At 49.2% G+C, this 24530-nt stretch overlaps 1 protein-coding gene across 10 annotated transcripts in view; it reads right to left on the bottom strand.

The window, feature by feature from the left end:
* Nucleotides 1-547: 547 nt before the first annotated feature.
* The window catches only part of SEPTIN6 (septin 6), a 67944-nt gene continuing 43961 nt past the window's right edge, over nucleotides 548-24530 (bottom strand). For 5 of the 10 annotated variants that reach the window (XM_032620996.1, XM_032620997.1, XM_032621003.1 and 2 more), the window contains 5 exons: nucleotides 19066-19162; nucleotides 16027-16195; nucleotides 13222-13354; nucleotides 10520-10710; nucleotides 8326-9706 (listed from right to left, as the gene is read on the bottom strand). In XM_032620996.1, the coding sequence (XP_032476887.1) occupies nucleotides 9613-9706; nucleotides 10520-10710; nucleotides 13222-13354; nucleotides 16027-16195; nucleotides 19066-19162 (684 nt within the window). In that variant the 3' untranslated portion in view covers nucleotides 8326-9612. The other 5 variants (XM_032620999.1, XM_032621001.1, XM_032620998.1 and 2 more) reach the window with 3 other exon arrangements.

A 24530-nucleotide genomic window follows, 5' to 3' on the forward strand; every position in this document is an offset into this window, starting at 1 on the left:
TGAGGAAAGGAAACCGCACCTCGACGGCGACCAGAATTGTGAAAACTGACCACTCTCCCTCTTGCCCGCTTTAACGCTGGCAGGGACAAAAGGAGGATTCCCTCCCTAGGAGACCCTATCCATAGAAGGCTTTTCAAGTCACATCCATGAATTTTAGGGATGCTCACATCACAGTATTAAATAAGAGAAGACATGCAGGGCAGAGTTCTTTTCCTTCTGGAATTAAAACTCACCCGAATCTTATTCTGTAGGGTTTGGCAACTCCACTTTCTCCATCTATTTATTATCCTGGAAGATAATGAGCTCAACGCATCAGTTAAGTCCATGCTAATGAAGGAAAAGTAAAGGACTTCCTGCTCACCTCCACCTCACCCCATGGAAATTTCAAGCCCAGGTGGGGGGAGTAGGCCCAGCAGCCTACCCAGGAAGGTTGCAAACTGGCTGATGGTGCCTCCCTGAGCTCCTCGGTCACCCCCTTTGAAAGGAAGCCACCCACTCCTCCTAAGGCAAACCGCGGTGGGCCCATCACCTAATGATCACACAGCCGTTGAGCATTTCTTTGAATTTTATTGAAAATTGACATGGACATTAGAAAGGTATCAAGCTAAACAATGCTGGTTTCGGGATGTTTCTCCTGGCGAATGAAAGCCCCAGAGGGCCAATGACTGGTCACATCTCTGAGCAAAAAGAACAAAGGAGAAGAAAGGAAAAACAGACTCTGGAAAACATGCAAAGAGGCTCTCTCAAGAGACACAGGACAGTGGAATGGCAATGGTTGTAGGGATATATGGGAATGAGCACATTCACATGGTATTTTGATGCAAGTTAAACCAATGAATTCAAGGCAGATTTATCAACATCAAAGCTCTCCCTCCAGATCCCAAGTTGAGCAGAAACTTCTCTCAAAACCCCAACTGGCCTTGGAAGGTTGAGTGGAGTCATTTTGCTCTCACTAAGCTTAAACTCCCCCGACTCTCCCTTCTCCACCTGAGAGTTAGTAGATCCACTTCCCCCACTTGCTGGGGGGTCTGCAGAAGGTCTGTGAATGCTGAAGAAGATATGAATGTTGCTTGACTTTCTCATCCATATTCAGAAATGTTTAATAGTGGCTGTAGACAGTCAACACATTGAACCAGAGAATTGGTGTTTAAAAAGAAAAACAGAAAACTCAAACGAAAACTTGTGAACAGTACTTCCACACCCACAGCTGAGGTCTCCTGCCTCAGTCACTTACACTTGGGTGAGTCGTCCTGCAGTTGTCTCTCTGAGGCTACATTTGGTCCATTCTCCAGCTCGGATGGTTCTTTGCATGCCTTGTTAGGTCGGACAAGACACTTCCATTTAAAATACCACGTAAGTTGGGAGAGAGCGTCTTGCCTGGACACAGGGACACAATGAACACTTGTGTGGTGTGTGTGTGTGTGTGTGTATGCGCACGCACTTTGGAGGGAGAGGGAATTGGTTGGTTTCTGATTTGAGACAATATGGAACCCTAACTCTTCTACAATGGCAGTCTTCTCCTTTAGACTTAGTGCAGCTGCTGAAGACAAGATTAAAAAAAGCTGGAGAGGGAGAAAGAAAGAAAGAAAACATGAAATTAGCTAAAGAAAAAGGATATTCAGAGTAAGACAGGGTGAGGGAAGTGGGCAGTGTGAGGTAGCACAGAGCATACTTGGAGAAGACAGGTGAGAAATGGGGTCACTGATGGACCATCACCACAGGGAAATGTGCTGAAAAGGTTTTAAGAACACCACACACCAGTTAAAAGCTTCTTGTTTTAATTAAAACAAAAAGAGAGAGAGCACATATTAACAGCCACACGTGAATGCCAAATAATTAAAACAAAAAACATAAACAACAAAAAAGTGATCTGTACTGCAGCTAGGAAAAGCAAACTTCTTGGCTTAAGAGACATGAGGGGTGTGTGTGTGTACACGTGGGGATTTTTCAAGAAAACCATTCTATCCCAGTCTCGGCTGGGGTGGGCGTGGAGCCGGACACAGACCATTTCTAACGACTGGTTTTGTTTCACCAGAAGTAAACAGAGAACTTCGGGTATTTTTTAAAATAGTAATAACTGTACCACTTAAAAAGTCTTTTCACTGAAGAAGGAAGAAAACCTTTCTGTCTACAGTGAGACAAGCTACCCAATAAAATAAGCATTTTAATTCTTTTAATAGCCTTGGTTGACTTCCTAGAGGTCTCGTGTTCACTCACAGGGTAGATTTTTGTTTACCAAACTTCCTTGATGACAAGGATCACCTAGGGCACCTGTTAAACATCCACACCCGCACGCCCCATTCCAGACTCCCAGGAAAGCTGAGCAGCTAACAGGTGCCTGGGACTCTTATCGCCAGCGGAAGTGCTCAGTTCAGGAGCTGGCCTAGAGTCCTCTGCTTTGCCTGTCCCTACCCACCCCATCCTCGAATATTTTCTTACGGGATAAAAACCTCAAAGGCCCTCTAATACTAACTATTCATTTTCTCTGGAACATCAAAAGACTTGTCTCTAGGAACATACATGAACACGTTGAGTCCATCTGTAAAACGGCTCTGGACTCAGGACACACTGAATTTAGCCTGGCTTCTGCCATGAAACAGGACTGGGGCGTCTGGCAAGTCCCTTCATTTCTCGGGGCCTCGATTTCCTCTTACAAGAAAGTGGGTCCTATCTGTCTTCTGGACCAAAATGTCTCCCTTCATACAAAATTCCTGCCTAGTCTCTGAAGGTCTCTCAAAGGCTGGGTGGCTCTAATACCTTTTGAAGTTTTCAGAGCTCCCCAAGCCTCAAGTAGTTAATCTGTAAACAAATGCAAATGAGGGAGCCTCCGATTTGTAATGCAAATAATTACAGCGGATGGAGACCGATTAGTTGTTTAAGTTTGGGATTCTTGGGAAGCAGCCGTGAAACTGGTCACAGAAACATCAAAGCTACAAATAAGCAGCCTTTCCCAAGGAGACCTGACAGCCCTAGCTTAGCATCTCCCTGAGCTACTGGCTGAGTACCCAAGCTTTTTTGGTTTTTAAATCTCCGAGCACAGGGTCTCCGAAAATGCTCCACGGTGTGACTTGGATTTTCTCAAGAAACTAGCTTATGCTTTCGCAGCACCACCTTCATACTTGCTTCTGGCCACTCACCAATCAGTGACTCACCAAACAATACATGTCAAAACTGCACTCTTGCTTTGCCAACAAGAAAAGATACAGTGTGTGCATTTGTTTGCTTTGCGTTTTTTTCTGCTTTTTACTTCCTGTCATTATCTATTATTGAAGAGAGAACTCCCCTTCCCATTCTCAATACTTCAAAAAGGCCTGAAAATTTCACATAGCCTTGTTTGTGTGCTCTGAAAGAAAGTGACCAAAAAAAAAAAAAAAACCCTCAAAAATAAAAAAGAAGGTCATGGTCAGTGCCAGTGGGACTGTGAGGCAGAAATCAAAAGAAGAGGTGGGGCTTGAAGTGGAAGTACATGGCAGGGGCAGGGGACCCAGCTGCCTGGCGCTCCAAAGGAAAGCTGTCAGTTACAATAGGAACCTTGGCTTAAAAGGCTAAATGGAGTCCAGTCCAGCTGTAGCAGGGAATACTATTCAGTACACAGCCATGGATTACTGCAAAGGAAGGGCAGAGAAACGGCGTGTTAGCCACAGATCGTTGCCAGGTCACTCCAGCTCTCACTCTCTCACTGGCCAAACACCAAAGGCCACTGTGCCTCATGGCCCTGACAGTGGAGGGCTCTCAACTTCAAAGGGGCTCCCAAAGCCACTATCTGATGGGCCCCATCATACAAATCAGGGCTGGAAGATTTTTAAAATACCAAATCCTTAGACTGGAGACAAAGTTAGGGACCTTCCAAGGCACACCTCTTTTCTCCTGTCCAACTGATAGTCTCACCTCTTCTTATTGTGGGGCACACGCAAAATACAGATTGAAACTCATCATCACATTCACCAAATAGACTGGAAGATTCAGAGCAAAACTGAAAACACTGATTCTTTGACCACTCAGTTTAGCAGTTTGTGACAGGGGATGATTATACCTGCTACTGGCCCTGCCTTATTGGGATGGTGTGGCCTCCTAAGGGAAATTACAGAGGAGATGCTGAGACACTTCATAACAATTCCCTAAGACACTAGGTTGGTACTAATATTCAGGTTTATTCTGCCTTCTGCATCTGTGGGGTACTCAGAATAACAGAGAGGGGAAATTTATACTTTCTTCAGCAGTCGTGTTGTCTGGGAAGGGCTGGCTGTAAGTAAACTCGTTCCAGGTTTTTAACACAGCTTGAGTGCAATGATTTTGAGTGAATCAAAACTGGAAAGGGCTGGGCTGACAGGCCAGGAGGAGAAGGCACCAAAGGATTCTCCTTCTGGAACCCTCTGAGAAGAGGCTGTGGCTCTCCTGTTGCGGGCTGAGGGACGGTTGGGGAAGCCAAGTGACTGCGGACTAATGGGGAAAGCCATGCTGACTGGTGCTCACCCAGCCATGGTGGATGCAGATACCTCAGGGGAACAAGCAGCAGCCAGAGCTGGAACAGGGAAGCTGGTGGTATAGAAGAGCAGGTGGGACCCCTGAACATGCTACAGCCCAGCAAAGATGCAGTGGGGAGTGGCCGGCTGGGGGCGCTGGGAGGGGCACTGGGATGCAGGATGCATCTTTAAACCACGTGACTGATGGCTTCTTGACCAGAGGCCAGACGCCGTCCTCAGACTCTCGGGCTTCTATAAACCTTGGCAGGAAGAAAGGAGAGGGCACGGGTTCTGTGCCCACAGACGTGTTAAGCGGGAATTAGAGACAGGGAAGCCCAGCTCTGTTGCACAGGAAAAGGGCGTCTACAGGAAGCCCAAACTGAAAATGAAAACAGAAGTTGGGTTAATGAATGGATGGATTAATGTCAAAAAAAAAAAAAGGTTAGAAGAAAATGTCTTGATGACTAATGGATAAATTAGAATATAGCTGTGTTAGATGGTCTTAAGTCCTTATCGCACTGGCTTCTGGGAACATGCTTTCTCTCTCATTCACCCACACACCTCTGAGTGGCGACCACAGTGGCATTAGCTAGCAAAACAATTATCAACAGCCACAAGAATACTCCTCTCTTCTTAATTACTAGGTCCTGACTAGTGCCCCCCACCCAGACACCTTGTAGAGGAGTACCTTTAGCAAATCTCCAGGTGGCCTTGGGCCACGGCACAGCACGCCAGGCTCTCAGCCACTGAGTGCCTCGCCCCATAGGGAAAGCAGAGGAGGTAGAGGTTTCACCTTCGGAGAGTCCCAGTCCACTACCTGGTACCCCTGGGGCAAGATCTGTTCGAGACGTGTCTGGGGGCAGTAACTGGGCTCTGCACTAGGGTCCGACCACAGTCACCTGAAAACCTGAACTATGGAGATCCATTATTGGTTTGTGTTCACACTGCACTTTGAACTTTCTCCCATTTAAACTTCATCCTTGGGACGCAAGTTTGACATATGAGGAGGCTGAGAAACACGGTGAGGCCAACGGACTTGCCTGAGGTCACAGAGAAAGAGTCACAACCAAGAGGCGCAGCGCCCGAATCCCTTGGCTGTTTGATCAAGACTCTTTCCTTCACGCCACAGTGCCCCTGAGAACTCCTTGCCTGTGGATCTAAGCCCCTGGTTATTTTTTACCTGAACACATTTATCTCATTAAATAAAGATACTGGGGAGGGACAGTTAAAAGCACATGCTGAGTATGTTTGTACAGTCAGAGTGAATACATCCACACCTACACACCTACACACACACACTCACGTGAATGGCAGTGTATACCAGGAACTAGGAGTTTTGCGTTCTTGTTCCTCGCTATGTGAGCCTTGGCAAGTCTCTTAAATTCCCCACTCCTCCATTTGTTCATCTTGTCAACTGAAGATTAGCCCTTCCTCCTCTACCTCACGGGACTGTTGTAATGTGAAAATGAGGTACCATATGGAAAAACACTTTGAATAGCATGAAAATGTAATACAAATGCTCAGCTCTATTTTTCTTCTTTGTCTACTTCCTAGGGGAAGAGAAACCTATTGAACACTGCAACAGCCTATGTCCTGGGCTGCACGGGAAGGCTGAAGTATTTTGATATGTGTGTACCGTCCGTGCACTGGGCACCCCCAACCAAGGGTCAAGGGGCCAGCAACCACTGAGACATAGCACCTGCAACTGTGTGCCGGTCACAGAGGAAGGATTTCTCTTGCAATTGCAGACAGCTGCCAGCAGTGCCTCAAGCCATTTCAAAACCAGCAAGGAACAGTAAGCCTCACTCTGCCTGCACTCTAGTTAATGAGGGGTGGCCTTTGTGATCCACCCCTGAAATGAGGGCTTTGGGGGATGGACGGGTTGCCTTTGCCGCTTTCAGACCCCAGGGAGCCAAGGCCTCCTTCCCCTGTTCGGTTTGGAACTGCTTTTGTGGTGTGTTGGCGAGGAGCATGCCAGAAAAAGCCAACCTACTCAGGGTCGGGGTTGGCTGTTCCCACTGTTTGCCAATTGCCTCTCACTTGTAAAGTATGGCTTTAATTATAGTTTTGCCAGGACTCATTTTAGCAATGGCCATCACCAATGATTTACTCTGGGAAAGCTGAACCAAATTGTGTCAAAGAGCATTAATTCGGGTTTCATTAACTGAAATCTAACTGAACAGGATGCAACTTTCCTGTTGTCCTCATTGAAAATGGGGTGGGGGGCCAAAGAAAATACACATGAACTGAGTGTCGGCCTCTGTGCTGGGCACTGGGACTGCAGCCACGGACAGACACTCTCGGAGTTGTGAGTCTTCCTAGGTGGAAACCTGCTGTTTCATTCAAGTCAGCTAACAGGGCTCCAAGACTTGCTTTTAAGCCAGACAATAAATCATTTCATTGTTCTTTTCAGGTTGTTTCCTTTGGCCCGATTTCACGGGCCTTATGTTTCAGAAGCCTCTATGGACTTCCTCTTCGGGATTTGCCTGAAAGTAGGATGTTTTGCCAGCTGCCCGAAGTCCCCAGGGCAGTAGCTACAGCAATTAGTTCGGTGACTAACAGCAGGCTCTCCGTTTAAATCATAGATTCCATGGGTGAGTGGGGAGAAGTCTCAATATTTTATAGTCCCTGACCCAAACAAACCAAATGTAAAAGGCATTTATGAGACAGCCGGGGTATTCTGAACACTGACTAGAAATTTTGTGTGAACGAACTGTTCATTTCGGGGGTGTGATAATGGTGGCGTTGTCGTTATTTATTTTTTTTAAGAGTCATGAGCTCTTAGAGATGCATGCTGAAGTATTTGCAAATGAAATGATATGGGTTTCGCTTTGCAGTAATCCAGTCGGTTTGGAGCAACAGATAAGACAGGATTGGCGTATGTTGACAGTTGTTTGGGGGCTGTGTTGTGGGTACGTGGGGCTGCATTGTACTGTCCTCTCTCTTCTTTTGTTCCTGCTTGAAAGTTTCTATGGTAAAGTTTAACAATGGTAATAAGCCTAATTATGTTAGATTTAAAATATTTATGTTCCTCCCCACTCACTACCTGAGTCCAGTTAAAAAGACAGAAGCAGCTTAATCATCGCTATAACCAACGTATAAACTATGTGACGCCAGGGGCTGCTGTATTCACTCCTGCAGACGCAACACCTAGCCCTGAGGAATCCATCTTACCAACGGTTACCTGCTTACCTACTTATCAAAGGTGTTCATGAAGCTGGTACTTGGAGAATTAAATATTCTATAATATCTGAGAACCTTCATTTTCTTCCACTTTTATTATAGTTTTGGGGGCCAAACGAAATTAGAGAACTTGAACCCCTCAGGTAAGAAACAGCCACCAGAGGGAAACAGAGAAGCAAGTTTCCGTTGGCTCAAAACATTCCCAAACCTGGGCGCCAAGGCTGACCGTGACGTTGCGGAACAGGGCTTGTGAACTCAACAGTTCCCCTCGTCACAGCAGTTCAGTTAATTTTGAAAGTAATCATGAAGGCGCCTTTAGAAAAAAAATGGCCAAAATTGAAACTTCAAGTATTGATCACAGGATCTACCTATGCTACCTGGCTGTTCTAGCAGCAAAAGTCTGAAAACACCCCACTTGTAATCAGGAAGGCAAACATTCCCACATGTATACTTGAAATCACACCAGCCTATTTTTTCATAATATAAGTCACAAGAGAATACCAGCTAGGACAATGAAGCAGCTTCTTTGATATTAGATACGTGTGTTGGGCAGGGGGTGGGATTTGGGGAGATGTGCTCTAGAAGCCACTGCCAGTTCTATTTAGAGTTAATAAAGCTTACCGGGACCCTGGGTCTCATGCAGCATGCAGCAAACAGCAGAGTTAACTGTAAAACAGTAAAAGCTGATGAAGATGGAGTGAGCTTGGGGAGAAATCAAATATTATGAATCAAACATAATATTATGCTGACACAAACAATGAAGAGTTAGAGGTCAAAGGAGATTAGGAGGAGTGGGGAGGGGAAGAAGGGAGGGTGTGCTGGTAGGGACCCCCGAAACACCGGTACTCTTTCTTAACCTCTTTAAGGGCAGCCAAAGGAAGTTCTCAGTATGTGACTCTATTAGATCCGATCACCATCTCTCAAGAAGAAATGCTTCTACCCCTACTTCCGCCCTCAACCCCCGCCGCCCCATCATCACCACGGGACAAGAATGACACAGGTCTAATGATGGGTCTTCCAGAGGTTAGCCAACTGTTCAGGGAATTACATAAAAAGCCGACACCTGGGGCCACTTATATATCTGGAAATATGGAAGAGGACAGGCTGTTTTGTCAGGCTCTCTTGTTAATTGGAGATGCCTCGTGCCGGTGAGGTTTTCACTCATCTCAAAATTGGAAAAGGATGCCATCACCAACTCCAGGTATTCCTGGAGACTGGAGAGACCCCAATCCCTTATTGGGGTCCTCTGCCTGGGGGTGGGGTGGCAGTCAGTTAATTGAGGGCAACGAGGAGAAAGCCTGGTCTGGGAGGAACTTCCACTGAACAGCTCAATAGGGACTATTTATAGTTGAGTGTCAGTGGGGTCCCAACAAATGAATCTCCTAATTCCTGCCAGCAGGCTGTGAAACTGCCTCAGGGACTGAGTTAACAAACACCACAGGACTATGAAGGCCGGAAGACGAATTTAGACTTTTCTGATCTTAAAAATAGGAATCCATTCCTGCCGGTGCAACTAACACAAGTCAGTTAATATACAGTGTGCCCAAAGAGGCTTTTCTCGGGCTACCTGAACTTCATCTATCAGGTAAAAAGTTACCACAAAAAGTTAGTCTGTGACTTTGACACAGAGTGTGAGATTCAGTAACAAAAAATCTCTGGACTAATTGGTGAAAATACCCAAATTACACTTTTGAAAAAAGAATATTCATATGGCAAAACTGAGTGCCTTTAAATATAAGCTATTTTACTGTTGTATTTTATTGTTGGTGAAATGTTATACTGTTTTACCCTTAAGTGATAAGTCAGGCACAGAAGAAAGGATGTTTCCGCCTTCCGGCAAATATCCAATAGTTGAGTCCAGCAACAAGTGGCTAAGAACAGAAGGCAATGACCAGGGACATGTTTCAGATCCTCGGGCCGCTTTAGTAAGGACACTGCTTGACACTGCAAATGAGGGCTCCTCCGGTCACACTGCACAAACAACTAGAGCGCAAGGGACCACCGGATGTTTTCCTGGTGTTGTACAGGTCCCGTCGGAAATGCTTTTCTCTTCGCTGGTTCTGGGATAAGGGATGGATAACTTCAGCAAGCAAGGCCTGGGCTTGGGTCAGGGATACTGACCCACATGGTAACCAAGAGCTCATGCTATCCTGCCTCACCAAACGCCAGGGGAGACAGATGGATTGTACAGTCATCCCCGGCGTGGAGGATGGTGCCCGCGGAGGGTACTAGCACCTGAGGGTTCCCCACCAAGTCCCCGGTACCCCAGGCTGGGAACAACAAAGCAGCCGAGAGGGAGGGACTGGAAGGGGTGAGAAATCAGGACCAGGTTGCAGCCTTCAGCGGCAGCACTTGAACCCTGTTGGCCGCAGCCGCGAGAACTGAGCGGGGGGGGGGGGGGCGGGGGGGGGGTCTCCAGGCACGGAGAGGTGAACCACCTTAGACCTAGGACAAGCGAGCAGAGGCCTGTGAGCTGGATAGGCTCCAGCCTCCCAGGGGAAAGAGGGTGCCCAGAGGCTCCTGCTACCCTCTCTCTGCACTTCTTTCTGTTCATCTCTTTCCTGTAACTTTGCAGCTTCTCATTGTTTCCTCCCTTCTTTTTTCTCCTGTCTCACATTCCTTTTGCTTTTCCTCCCCCTTTCCCCCCTCTCCTCCTACCTTGAGTTTGCAGCGTTTTCCCAAGCGGGCCGAGCAGAGGGGCTGGGCCTCCGGGGCCACACACCACCCTCCCCTACTCTCAGCTCCCCAAACTCAGGGAATCCGAAGGTCCAGTGGGGACACCGAGATCAGCCCACAGCTGGCCTCGGTCACCGCCCTGAGGGGATGAGCAGGAGGGGAGAGAGGCCCTCGCCCCAGAGCAGCCCACTACTTACTTCTTCTTCTCTTTGTCTCTTTTCAGAGTCTGTGAGCCTCCAGCCTGGGAGCCCTGGGACTGGAGCAGCTCGGCTGCCGTCTTTCTCTGTTTGAAAGCGTTCACTTCATCATCCAGGGATTTCTTCTTATCCTCCAGCTTCTTCTTCTCGTCCTGGTGTAGTTTCTTCAGACGGTCAAACTTCTCATGCAGCTGGCAGGGAAGCACAGGGAGTTTGGGGAGACCCCCTGTGAGCAGATCCCAGCTGAGCCCGGGGGTGGGGTGGGGTGGGGATGGGCAGGCTTGCGACCCTCAGGACCCTGGGACCTGACGAGCCATTTCTGCCAGGGACGGCTATGATGGCACCAAAGGGCACCATGTTCTGGATAGTTCCCTTCTGCCATCTTACCTCTGTGTTTCTGCTGCGGAATATGGTCAGGGAACCGTGCATTCTGCTTAATCAAGCATTTTATTTAAAAGAGTCCCCAGAGTTACTACATATGGATAAAAATAACATCAATGATAATATAGAACATTTACTGAGTGCTTATTATAGGCCAGGCACTGACTTTTATAAGCACTTTATATGTATTAGCTCATTTAACCATCACAACCGCCCTATGAGGTAGATTCTGTTATTGTCTGCATTTTATAAGGAAATAGAAGGTATGAGAAGTTAAGGAGTTTGCCCAAGGTCAACTCATTCTTTTTATTTATTTATTTATTTATTTTTGGCTGCATTGGGTCTTCCTTGCTGCGCGCAGGCTTTCTCTAGTTGCGGCGAGCGGGGGCTATTCTTCGCTGCAGTACGCGGGCTTCTCATTGCGGTGGCTTCTCTTGTTGCGGAGCACGGGCTCTAGGTGCGCGGGCTCAGTAGTTGTGGCCCGCGGGCTGTAGAGCGCAGGCTCAGTAGTTGTGGCACACGGGCTTAGTTACTCTGTGGCATGTGGGATCTTCCCGGACCAAGGATGGAACCCTGTCCCCTGCCCTGCATCGGCAGGCGGATTCTTAACCACTGCGCCACCAGGGAAGTCCTTCAACTCATTCTTTAGATGATTAAATAATGACATCTCTCTCAATATGAAAGGGGTCCCTGCCTTTTCTTATTCCCTCCAATCAGGGAGATCATGGGGAGTTGCAGAGAAAATTTCAGCAGTGCCGAAGCTGGTCAAAGACAAGACTTGTTCTTGGACATGGAAGGAGATAAAAGAATTTTAGAAAATGGGATGATTGCGGAAACCTCAGCTTTGATCAAGGGGAGGCTTAACTAGCCCTGAATAGAGCCAGAGACCCAAAGGAGAAGAGCAAGAATATTCTGGCATGCCACTGTGATAAGTGGATCAGAGAGCTAGGGGTGTAGGTGGTAACAAACTAGAATGTGATAAACTACGCCGAATAGTAAGAGCGGCCCAAGCATCATTTCACTTTCTTTTGAGGATTCAGGAGGGAATGGAGGGTTCTGCAGCACTCACAGTACACTGTGAAGGAGGTCACGTGTCCTCCAGGTATCTGGGACTGTCACTGAGTAAGGGGTGGTGGATGACAGACCTGCTGTGTAAACCAGCTTTTGCTAGTCACTTGGGGCAGGCTGGTGGTGGAAGCTCTGCTGATCAGTTGCTTTCGCCTGGCTTTTGTTCACTGGCCTTTCATTCATTTTCTTTATCGTTGAGATCCCCTCACCTGTCTTCCTAAAAGTACTGGGTGATATTATTCTTTTGAAAAGTGAAACTGAAATGAAGTCAGTTCTCTTGCCATGGGCTTTGGCAATAACACCGGACAGCAGATTAAAAGAGGAAGAGGCTTGGGAAGTAATTAAGTGCTTCCTTTCTTTATGGGTTTCGAGGCCCAGAGAGCTGAAGCAGTTGCTGACGTGACCAAAACTGTGGCCGAGGCCAATTAATCTGGCAGCAGTAGGGGAATCGGTAGTGGGACCTTGGAGGCAAGGCAATGGTTAGAGGGCTAAATGCACTCTACTCTATTAGTCACGGCTTAAGTAATGAAAACTCCAGATAGACCATCAAGCCTTAGTTTAAAGACTTGCTAGAGCCGCACAAATGTTTCTTTAATGCTAGCATGAAATGGAATAGAATATTCAAGTGGATGGGGAAATGCAGCAGCTGTCACTGGTTTAGGATTCAGCAAGGTACCTAGGACTCCCCGGGACCATCTTTCCTCATGGCCCTCAGGGCAAGCAGGATGGAGCAGGACTGCGAAGAAAGTGATCAACTGTCCCTACTGGGCTCCGAACTCCCAGAAAGGGTGGGGGTGGGGGGGAAATATCAGCCCGCCCCCGACCTCGAGGGGCTAGGTCAGGTCTTGACTCTTGAGTGGCGCTGCCCGATAGAACTTTCTGTGGCATGAGGGTTGAGCATTTGAAATGTGGCTAATGCAACTTATAAACTGAGTTTTAAACTGTACTTAATTTCAATTCATTTAAATTTAAATAGCTACATGGGCTAGCAGCTACCATATGGGACAGTGCGGCTCTAGTGAACTAAGTAACAGAGAATGAGAAAACATCCCGACCTTGGGGAATGAGGGATGGAGAAGACACAGATCTCACAGCCTCCTCTGTGCCAGCCAAGGCACGGTGACAGATGCTGCGCCCCGTTCCTGCCCGGAGGCCGCAAGACTCCCCCAGCTGCTCTCTTGGGGCAGGAACCCCTGTCTTGCCCAAGTTCAGCCTCCTTTTCCTTCCCACCTGGCACGCAGGCTCACATTTACCTCTTTTTCTGCCTCTTTAAGTTCAGCTTCTTTCTCTTTGACTCTCTGGACGAACATCTGTCTCATCTCCTCTTCTTTTTTCTGGAGCTCCCCTAGGAACTCATTCCTTTTGGCCTCATACGTCTCCTGTAAGCTGCGAACATGGTCAGGTTAATTCCCCTGCCTTTGGAATGGCTCCTGTTCACTGAAAACTGGGCCCAGTGATCCTCCCTGGGTTCTCCCACCCTCTCTTCCTCAATTCTGTGGGACGTGCAAAAGCAGAAGCATAGAGCTATGGGCACCTGGACTGGCACGTGACAGCAGGGTCACGGGGTGCTGCGGGGTTATGGGGCCACCCCAGTGAACCCGAGAGATATCTGAAACTGATCACATTGATGGACGATTTCAACAAACACTTGATGAGACTCCACCACGTGCTGGACACAGAAATAAGTGATACCATGCTAGTTACTCAGTATCTAGAGCCAACAGCCACTGTGCCTGCCAAGGAACTCACAGTCTAGTGGGAGATGCCTGGGTTAAGTCTCCCTGCCCCCGGCCTGGACTTAGTTTTAAAGAAATAGGAGTTAGCCTGGTGAACAGGAAGAGGATGTGTGCTCCGAAGAGGGGAGCCTGTGGAAGGGCACATGTGGAGAAGGAATGGCACACCTGGCTGGAGTAGTGGGAGATGAGGTTCCTGAATGTGGCAGGAGAGAGCAGGCATTGGATGCCATGTTAAGACTTAGATGTTTTAAGCAGGGCTGACTTGATACAGTTTGAAAATGGGAAAGACCGCTCTGGGCATTGTGTGAAGGACGGACTTTCCAACAATCCAAGTAAGAAATGACAGGATCTTAATTAACGTCAAGGGCTGGGAAGGAATGTGGGAATGGGAGACAAGCGAGGGAAGCAGAACTCCCAGGACTTGGGAGGAGTCAAAGATGATTCTGGTTTTTCGACCTGGGCAACCAGATGAATGGTGGTGCCATGTACTACGACAGGGAACACTGGAGAAGGAGTACGTTTAAGGAGATGAATTAAATTTGAGACAGCTTGAGTTTCAGGTACATCCTCTATGGGACAGCCAAGTGAAAATATCCAGTAAGCAGTGGGATCACTGGGTTTGGAGCTCAAAAGTAAGATGTTAGCTTAGGAGTAATCTATTTCTAGGTGGTAATTAGGGCTGTGAGAGTAGAACGAACCAGCTGCAAAGAACATAGAGAGTGAAAAGAGCAGAGGCCATCAGAAAGAACGGGGAAAGGAAGAAGCTGAACAAAATGAACCTGTCAATGAGGCTTTGAAGGAGTAGCAGCGCACGCGACAGGACTGAAACCAGCCAGACCAGTGCTAGAAAAGCCAACGGCAGAGAGAATTTCGGGAAGGAGGCAGAGGGGACGAGTATCAAATGCTATGTTGAGACTACAAAAAGATGGGACTCAGAGGCCACAGTGGAATTGGCCGTGAGTATGTGACTGCTGACCTTGGAGAGAGGCGTCTGCATTCAGTGGTGCAGTGGAGGCGGAAGCCAGTAAATACGGAACAATTCTTTCCCCTTCCCATCACAGCCAAACTCCTTGACAGGGCGGAGGCTGGTGACGAGGAGCAGGGTGAGGGAGAGTTTCTTTAGGATGAGAATGTCTGCCTGCAACATGGAAAGGAGCCAGCAGAGAAAACGTGCAGAGGGCAAAAACGTGGGAAATGGTGGTAGTCAGGATGGAGCCGACCTAGGAGGGGAGGAGACTAGACGACACCTCTTCCCCCGCAGGTGCAGATTAAAGCTGTCGGAAGGGAAGGAGGGAGAAAGCAAAGGCAACGCCCACTAGAGAGACCAGCATGTTTTCCTCCAACTCCAGGGGCTCCGGCAGCCCCTGTCCATGAAAGGGGCGTTCACTCGCCCCTCCAGAACCAGGCATCCCCAAAGGAATGGCTATGCTTTGCCCCCAGGTTGGCTTTCTGCTGTGAACAAGTACTGTGGGATCTCAGAGGCCATTTGAAGGCCATCTTATCCCACGAGCATCCCCCTAACTTGCTTATCGAGGCCTGACAGCTCCTGAAAGGGGACCTGAGCTCCAATAAAGGACACCACGTGGTAATTTACAATGTGGGGCTTACGTCACACATCATGCATCTAGATCAAACACTTAAACATATAGCTCCCATCAGCATAGTTATTTGAAAGCATTTGAAGCAATGTTTTCAAAAACATTCCTCTTCTCTGAAAGCATCTTCGATTCTGACTTGAAATGTCAATGATTATTAACATCCTGTGGTCAAAACAAAACTTGCCCTTGAACACAAACACTAAGGACAGCGACTGAAGAGCCAGAAGTTCATCAACACTTGTGCAATGACTGCTGCCTGGTCCCATCTGGTTTTGATAACAGGGAGGGGGCTAGAGAACAGACTGGAAACCCGACGGAGCAGAAGGAGCCTGATGTAGAAAGTAGGGCAGTGGCCAGACACAAACTGCCACGTGGCGGAACAAGGCCCGGGCTCAGGGCTCGCAGCTGCCGTGTGAATGCTTGTGGCGGCGATACAACCGGCCTCGCCCATCCCCTGGCCTCCTCCCTGCCCCCACCCTTATAAGCAGGACAGCAATGCTTACCAAGCCCGTCCTGCCACAGCTCCCCCTGGCAGGTGTACCAAGGCAGAGAAGGGACGGGCAAGTGGAAGTGGCGAGCGACTTAGCCCTGTGGCTCCAGGTCTGGGCACCCGTGTCTCACCTCCCCTGTGAATTCTCCAGGGCGAGGCTTCCCCACCGCCCCCCCGCCCCGCCCTGCATCGTGTGCGCTGAGCTGAGCTGGGCCGGGCTGGTGGGAGAGGTACCTGAAGGGTTTGCTGTCGGGGTCGGTGTCCTTAAAGCCCATCTCCTCCAGCTTACAGCGGCGGTACAGCTCATAGTGCCGGCTGTGGGTCTGCTCCCGGAGGTCCTCCATGTTGACCCGGATCAGCATCTCCCGCAGCTTCACAAAGTCGCAGTGGGCTTCATTTTCAACTGCACAGCAGTGGTTGGGGTATTGGAAAGGAAGGTCACAAGAAGCAGAAACGGACAAAATGAGACGGGAAATGTCTAACAGTGATCGCCTTTCAATCTGCGTATATAGAGCTCGCAATTTTGCCTCCTAATTGGCTTTTCTACTAAAAAGGCAAATGAAAAGTTACAAGAATGACAGTAATGGAAAACTGCAATACCGTAAAAATATCTAAGAAGACATTCATTAGCACCTCAACCCAAATTCACCCATCAGACATTCACAGGAATGTTTGCTCCGCACCACTTTTAGGACGATGGCAAATGCACATTCAACCATCCATCTGATAAATACTTGCAGAATTTCTGTTCCCAGGATTGTGTGAGGCACTGGAAATTCAAAAACATGGAGTCTTGCCTGTAGGAGCTTCCAGTTTAGTGGAAGAACATGATACAATGCAAAAATTACCAACATGGAGGTATATAGCCAAGGTGCAACAAAAACCCAGAAAAGCCCGGGGGCCTGAGAACTCCAGGGAGAGTGAAGGCTTCAACAAAGAGATGACAGACCCCTAAGATGACTCTTGAAGGAAGGCTAGGAATTAATCAGGCAGATAAGGGACTCATCCTTGCAAGATCTCAATGAGGTCAGGCAAGGTTACACAACTAGAAGTCGCAGGGTTAGGATTGCAATCCAGGTCCTCTAAAGGAGAGACAAAGGCTATGACCAGGCGCCAAAGTCCAAAGAATAAGGGAGAAGAACTAGGACATCAATAGATGACAGTGACAAGGAGGGATGTGGACCACAGGTGCGGCCCATCTGTATGGTAGAAGCTTCAAAGGAGGTGTTTTTAGAGGGTGGATAATGGCCTGATGGCAGCAATGATGACCAGGACAGAGTGGGCCCCACTTTCCAGCCTGAGTGAACAAGCTCCCTCCTCAAAAGAGTGTGGCAAAGGTCTGCGTTTGGGGCAGTGGCCAAGAAGGACAGAGGTGTAGACCCGATCCCAGCAAGGGGACTTCGGGTCACGAGCAGTGCTCTGGCACGTGTCTCCGGGCATGGCTCCACCTTGCTGGAATGGAGAGATGTGGCCTGACCACATGGGGACAGTAGCATCTGAGATGATGAACAGGCACAGTCACCCCAGATTCTGTCTCACGGGTCTGGGAGAAGGTTGTGGGGACAGGGAGGGACACGGGGATGACAGGGTGGGGCAGGGTTGCAGCATATTGCATTGCGGTCATCAGAGCAATCTTTCCAAAGCCCAAATCAGCTCACATAACCCCTTTGCCTAAGACACATTGCCTCTGGGAGAAAGCCCCTCGCTGTCATAGAACATATCAGCGTTAAGTCAGGCAACTCCTCAGGACAATCTCCTCCTCCATCCCTGGAGAGTGGTCCCTGATGGCCAGTCACAAGGAGTGACTCCAAGGCCCTGCAAGGCCCAGACAATGCATGGCTTGTCTCACTCAAACAGAACCACGAACTCCGACTTACAAGAAACACTTGGAAAACCCCCTTTGTTGGTTGGGTGTGGGGTGGTCTGAATCCGAGTATGTCATTGGGACCACGTCTGCTAGCTTCTCCTCATTTCACCTCAGGTTCCTGTCTCTCAGACTCCAAAATTCACTCCCAGGGTGGGACTGTTGGTCCAGAAAGCATTTGCAAATGTTCTGGGAGGAGCATCCCCAGACCCAAATGGTAGAGAAGACCAAAACCTAGCATGGTTCTGATGACCAGCGTTGTCCTTACCCGCGGCAAAGCCAGCTATCGCCGGAGGATGTCTGGCGTGCCCCAGAGCCTGCCAGCCCTTGATGTGATGTGGACAACTTCCCACCAGCTTCTGGTTGTTTGCTCAGTGGCCGGAATGAGTTTACAGTAAACCAGCCACCCTCTCACACACGGTGCCCCTGCCGTCTGCCACCCAGCGTATGGATGGAGACTCGGAGGACCAGACACCTCGTACACCCATGGCAATGTCCTGGGCCTTATCCACTGAACTGACTAGTACCACATAATATGTGTCAGGCAGACCACAAAAGGAAATTTCCTGAGCCCGTAGGCAATACGTCTGTTTTTAATTTGCAAAATAATCATACATACAAAAGAGTGCTTGAAATGTACAATTTAAAGGTTTAAAAAAAAAAAAAGAAGAACACCGATGTATCCATGGCCCAGGTGAAACGTTACCAGGGCCCTAGAAGTCCCTTTGAGTCCCTGATCTCATGCCTCTCCTTCCCTGCAACAAGACTTAACCACTAGCCTGAGTTGGGGATTTATCCTTCCTTTGGTTTTCTTTATAGTTTTACCACTTATGCATGAATTCCTAAAGTTTAGTTTTATCTACTTTTGGAATCCATATAAATGGAATCATACGGCCTGTCTTCTATGATTTACTCAGCTCAGTGTTATGTTTCTGAGATGCATTGCTGTAGATGTAACTAAAGTCCATCCATTTTCGTTGCTGAATAATATTGCATTATTTGAACATTCCACAATTCTCCCAATCTATTTTTAATGGCCGTCTGGCTTGTTTCTAATTATTTGCTATTATGAACAGTGCTGCTGTGGACACTGCTGTCGGTCTCCTGGTACACTCAGGCGAGTACACGTGCTTTCTCACACACTCTTTCCTACCCTACTCCAAGTACATTCATTTTTGTTTTAAGAATGCTTTCTCCATTACAGACGAAGAGAGCCTGCTCACCGCAGAGAATCCAGGTGTGGAGCCAGAGTTTGCCTGCTGGCAACACCTACGGATGTTTGAGGCCCAAGCTGAATGAGTACAGACTGGGGACAAGTTAGGGACTGGTCACACAGGGGCTGAGGACAAGCAAAGAGACAGACAGAAGGGGATCCCTGAGCGCAGCCCCCCTCCTGGAGATTCACTCACCCTGCACCGTGCCCCAGGGATACTGCCGCACCTTCACCATCTTGTTCCCTATCTTCAGTTCTTCTGTGCTGCCAATGACAGCAAACGGCAGGTGGGCCTGGAACGGGAGGCAGACAAAAGCTCTGAACTCCGAGGAAAGGCACTGAGCAACCCCCAGTTCAGCTGCTGGTCATCGCCAGCGCTCCAGCTGCAGTGTCCCTCACTGTCGCCATTATCAAGAGACCTTTCTTAAGCTCCCGAGCTGTGTAGGGAGAATAGGCCTAGTCCAAGCTCCTGCTGTTCAGAAATTCACAATCGAAGGTAACAAGGACACGGCCGAGTGCGTAGGGAACAGAGACAGTAAGTAAGCAGAATAATAAGCAGATACACAGATCAGCCAGCTGGTCAGTCTTCACAGTTGCCGAGGGGAAGAGCCTTTGGAGCGCAGGTGAGTGGGATGAGGGGGGCTATGTGTGGAGAGAGACTAAAGGAGAACCAAGGGGCTGGGATCACTGCCCCCCCTTCCCGGCGTGTGACAGCGCCGAGAATAGGCACATACAGAGACCACACTGCTGACTGAGATGGACACTCCTTCCCCAGAGCAAGAGCTCGCATTGAGCTCTTGAGCCTAGAAGTCAAGTCCCCAAGCATTTACCCACGTGCCCATCCCTGTGCGGGGTTCTGTGTCAGGGGCTGTACGGGAAGCAAAAGGAGTAGAAGACACACTATCTCGCCCTCGGAGAGCTTACACTCTGGTTGGGGAAGACTGAATTACGTACCCCAAATCACATAAGACAGAATATGCCCAAGGGCTCAAGTGTATGGTCTGGTGCCCTGTACACAGTAGGTGCTTAATAAATACTCCTTGAATGGCAGTGGCACGACCACAGGAATAGCAGAGGAAAGAAAAGTACAAAAGCTTGCAGGGGAGGGGGGTAACAAGGAGCGAGGCCTGGAGAAGAGGCAGCCACCCCCATCTGGTAGCGTGGGACCTGGGACACCGGCACTGCACCCCATTCCACAGGGAGCCAGCCAGGTTAGAAGTCTGAGTCACCACCGGCCAAATGGAAGCACTGAATAAATACTGTTTACAAACCAGGTGATCCTGGGTGGAGTTTTAGCCAAAAGGGCTTTACAGAGAAGGCACAAGTCCACTGGAACAAGCTTTCTTAGCCTGCTTGGAGAAACAGGCTTCAATCTCAGATATTCTGACCCACTTGCTCACTCATCCAGTCTACAAATATTTACTGAGCTCCTACTATGTGCCAGGCATTAAGAAGAATACAACTCCGAAAAAGCTCAGAGCCTGCCCCTGGCAAGTGCACAGTGTGGTAAGGGAAAGACGCACCAACAGTGATAATACAGTCAAGGTCCAGACTATGAACAGAGGCTTGAGGGCTGGAGGAACTCAGAGGAAGGAGAAGCTAATTCCGTGGGAAGTCAAAGCAGGCTTCACAGAGTAGGTAGTAGCAATCGTACTAACGGGATTGGGAGCTATGGACCTGACATTAGCAGCAGCTCTGTTTCCCACGTACCAGGTGCTCTACGTTGCATTATCTCACTGAATCTTTACAACACTAGGAGGTAGGTATTCTTATTATCCCCATTTTATAGAAGAGGAAACTGAAGTCCGGAAGGGCTAAATGACTTGCCAGCAGCCACACCGCAGTAAGAGGCAGAGCTAAGGGCGGAATCCAGGTCTCTCTGACTTCAAAGCCCACCCCTGCTGGTCTACCACTCCCTTTTGGGGGGTTCGAGCAGCAGATGAGGGGAACACTCTAAACCCTGGGGGTGAACTGGCCATGCAAGGCCAGATTGTAAGAGGCAGTTGAAATCTGATCTCACAGCCAACCCTTCCTTTCCATTCTCCTCTAACTCTGCACCCCAAGAATGTTCTTCAGAGTGGAGGAACACAGGCGTTAGTCAGGAGCTCAGCCCCAGGACACCTGCTAACCCCCCGAGGTGCCTGGCCATCCAGCTGAAGGAGCTCCCCCTTCACCCCCTCTCAGCTGCTCTCCAATGATCATCTCAGGTGTTCCCACTTCAACGGCTGTCCCCGAAGTGCGGACAGAGGACAGAGGGAAAGATGAGGTTATGGATATGGAAGGTGGGTGATGGGTGGAGGTGGGAAATGTTTCATCAGTCCCAGTAGGGGACCGATCACGAGGGTCATTGGGCGTGCGACATATAGAGCATGGGATGGGGGGCAATGAAATCCTGAAAACTCTGCCTAAGTGCCAGAGCGTCTGTGACCTCTGCCAGCTGGCTTTGCAGGGGGGGTCATCTGGACACAACTCATTCCCCCTCAGAGACCCAAGACACATCGGGAGCCTCAAATCCACCCCCAAACACTCTCAAGGAAAAGGCTGCCTGCAGGCTGCCCCTCCCGCAGACAGCCCAAAGCTTCAGTCACACGAAGGGGCAGCCATGGCAGAGGGCGAGACCGAGGGAGGAGATGTTGCATCATTCTCACGCATCCTGGGCTCTCGGCTGAAAGTGATGGAGGAGGAGGGCATGTGAAGTGGGAAGTACTTCTCTGGGCTTAAGAGCAAAAAAAGAAAACAAAATCCAAGACGAGAATAAAGGCATTAAAAAAAAAAAAAAATGTCAGTATTCCCTTGGGACTGTTATTTTTATCTCCAAAAGACATTGTTAGTTAGAATGCCAGGGTCACTTACTTTCCCTCCTCCTTAAACTGCTGTCATTTTATCCCTCCCCACTCTAAAACACACAGCCCCTGCCACGGCAGCTCCAGAGGGCTCCCGAGGCCTCCCACACACACTCCTTTGCAACTGGCATCAAAGTCTGTCCTGATAAGTATATGCAAGGATATCATTTCCAAGTGCTCCCAGGCAGATTTCATTTGATTCTACTACACGCTTACAGGGCGGTTAGTATAAACCCCATTCGTGATTTGGAAAACTGGTGCAGAGAAAAGTTAACCGAGTTGCCCAGGTCCCTAAGTCCCGTGCCCAGATCTTCCCAGGGAGCAGTGAGGACACCGCGCTGTAGCTGCCAGCCTCTCCCAACCACCCAGGGCTGGAAGTCAGCTCAGCTTTAACCATGCTGCTCTTGAGACACTGATGGCTCTGAAAACCAGAGTAGAGTCGAGCAGAGCAGGGAAAAGGTAAACCCTCCAACCAACCCCACCTCCAGGGCTGATACTCTGTATGTGTGGGCCCAGGGAGGAGAGGGAAGATGCAAGATGGCGCAGCTGCTGAAACCTGGACAGGTTCCTAAGGGGACTCCGTTTTACCCTCTCTCGCCCAAGAGACCTCGGATGCCCCAGTCTCAGAAAACTCCACCAGGAGATAGTCCCAAGCCTCCTCCCGGGAGTCTGTTCCCAGACTCACTACCTTTGCAGCCTCATACGTACCTTAAATTCCTCTCGGTACATTTTAAAGTGTTTGATGATCCAACTGGCATGATTATTGTATTCTGGTTCCACGACACCCATTCTACTAGGGAGGTTAGATGACCATCCCCCTAAGCCTCGTGAAATAGAGTGTCAGGACCACTGTTTATCTCTCATCTGGTAATACCCCGAGTGGGTGTGGTTTCCTCCCAGGGGGACAGTATTTCCCAGTCGTTCTGCCGGTTATGCTGGCCTCCATTCTAGGCTCCTACCGGTGACCGAGAATTGTCTGATTCTCTCAAGTCAACCCTCGGTGGTGATGCCCACAGAAGTATGTGCCAACAATGGAAACGGCACTGCTGCCTCAGGAGACAGGCTTGTGCCTATGGGTCTCCCTGTGACCCTCCCGGTCACCCACGCGCTCTCACTGGGCCCAAATGCCTTTGCGGGGGCCAAACCCAAGACCTCATAGGCAGTCAACTGACTGAGCCGAGTCGAGTAACTGGGCCTAGTCCCTGGTCCCTGGCCATGATCTGAAGCATTCAAAGAACAACATTTGATCTGAACCACATAGCAATTTTAAGCATTAAAATCTACAACCTTGAGAGCTCTCAGAGCATAGGTGGAAAGGAGCACGCAACAAGACCTCTCCCTCCCTTCTCTTTCGCCTCAAGCTGAAATAAGGGTTTTCAGAGCCACCCAGAAGCCCAGGGGAAGGCTAGACCTCACGACTCTCATTTCCTGCCATGAAAATCCCTAGTGGGGAGCTGCAGGATGACTGGGGGCTCTTCTGCACTTGGGCAAGAGGCTTCTTCCCCTCTTCCAATCCAGTTCCCATGACAACTGGCTGGGGTGGCCGAGGCTGTGAGGCTGGAGTCAAATTCAGAATTGAGAGGCCAGCACCCGTTCCTCCTACCAGCTAAGCCCGGCTCTCCGATGGTGCAGCTTCATATGCACGGCTTGTCCGAAGACCCAGTTTGACACAGTTGCTCCAGTGGCAGGCAGGCTCAGCAATCCTGTGTATGTATTTTATAGCAGCAACTCCCCACCCTTCCCCCATCACGACACACGTAACACACAGCGTTCACATGCACGCCCCCTCCCGTGCACATGCCCAGTCCAGGCACGCTAGCTGTGAGCCACCCGTCTTTCCCACTCAAAAAAGCCTGGGGGAACGCAAGGGAATGAGTGCTGAGTGACGCTGTTATAGGGCTAACCCGGAATCCACTCAAATTTAGTTTTTCAAAGTGAAACACTGGACTAATGTAAGAAAGGACCCAGAACCCCTTCACAGCCAAAACAGCATGGTTGAGGACTGCTGCTTCGTAGCACGGGAAGTTTCTGACCTTGAGGCCAAGGCTGCCCGAGCTCCAAGCAAGGGCCCAGAGCTAAGTCGAGAGCAGAGCCCAACGTGATTGCCACTCCTGACCCACAATGCAGCCAGAGGTCGTTTTGTGTGATGCCCTGAGATTGCTGAGGACTCTTCGCCCCTATCTGTCCTTAGCAAAGCAAACCACAAGCCTGAAAGCTGCCTAGTGACTTATGGAATCCACGTTCAGAAGGTATCTATGGGGCCTGCTGTTCTGAGGTGACCAGGCGCTTCCAGACATCAGTGCCTGGTGACGCTTCTCTCTAGGCTCCAATTTTCTTGCAGACTAGGCACCCTTTCAGGTTTTCTCATCATGACAGAAGCTAGTTTCCATCAAAACGCCCTGACTGCGGGAGAGGATAAACACTAATCTTTTTTTTTTAGTTTTTTAATGCTCATGACCGGTCAGAGAGGCTACAACTCCACCTCCCACAATCCACACAGCTCTACCCTTGGGCCAGATTTCTGTCAAAGATGATGAGGGACCTCTCATCACAAACATATCTCGGGTGTATTGATGGGCAGGAAGTCAGGCGAGACAGTGACTTGCTGCCCCGCTATGCTAATTTGTTGGCCGATTCATAGGAGGTGGCAGCTGACGCTCTAATGATAACTTAGGGGGTGGCGGCAGCAGGAACGTTTTCTAAAAATGGCTTTTATTACAAGGCATTCCTGAGTTTGGCTATACCCAGGCATTATGTCATTAGGAAAAACCGATGCCTCTCAACAGAGAAAAAGAAATCTGTTCCCAAAGCAGAGGCT

This window comes from Phocoena sinus, chromosome X, assembly GCF_008692025.1.
Source record: "Phocoena sinus isolate mPhoSin1 chromosome X, mPhoSin1.pri, whole genome shotgun sequence".
NCBI classification, from domain to species: domain Eukaryota; kingdom Metazoa; phylum Chordata; class Mammalia; order Artiodactyla; family Phocoenidae; genus Phocoena; species Phocoena sinus.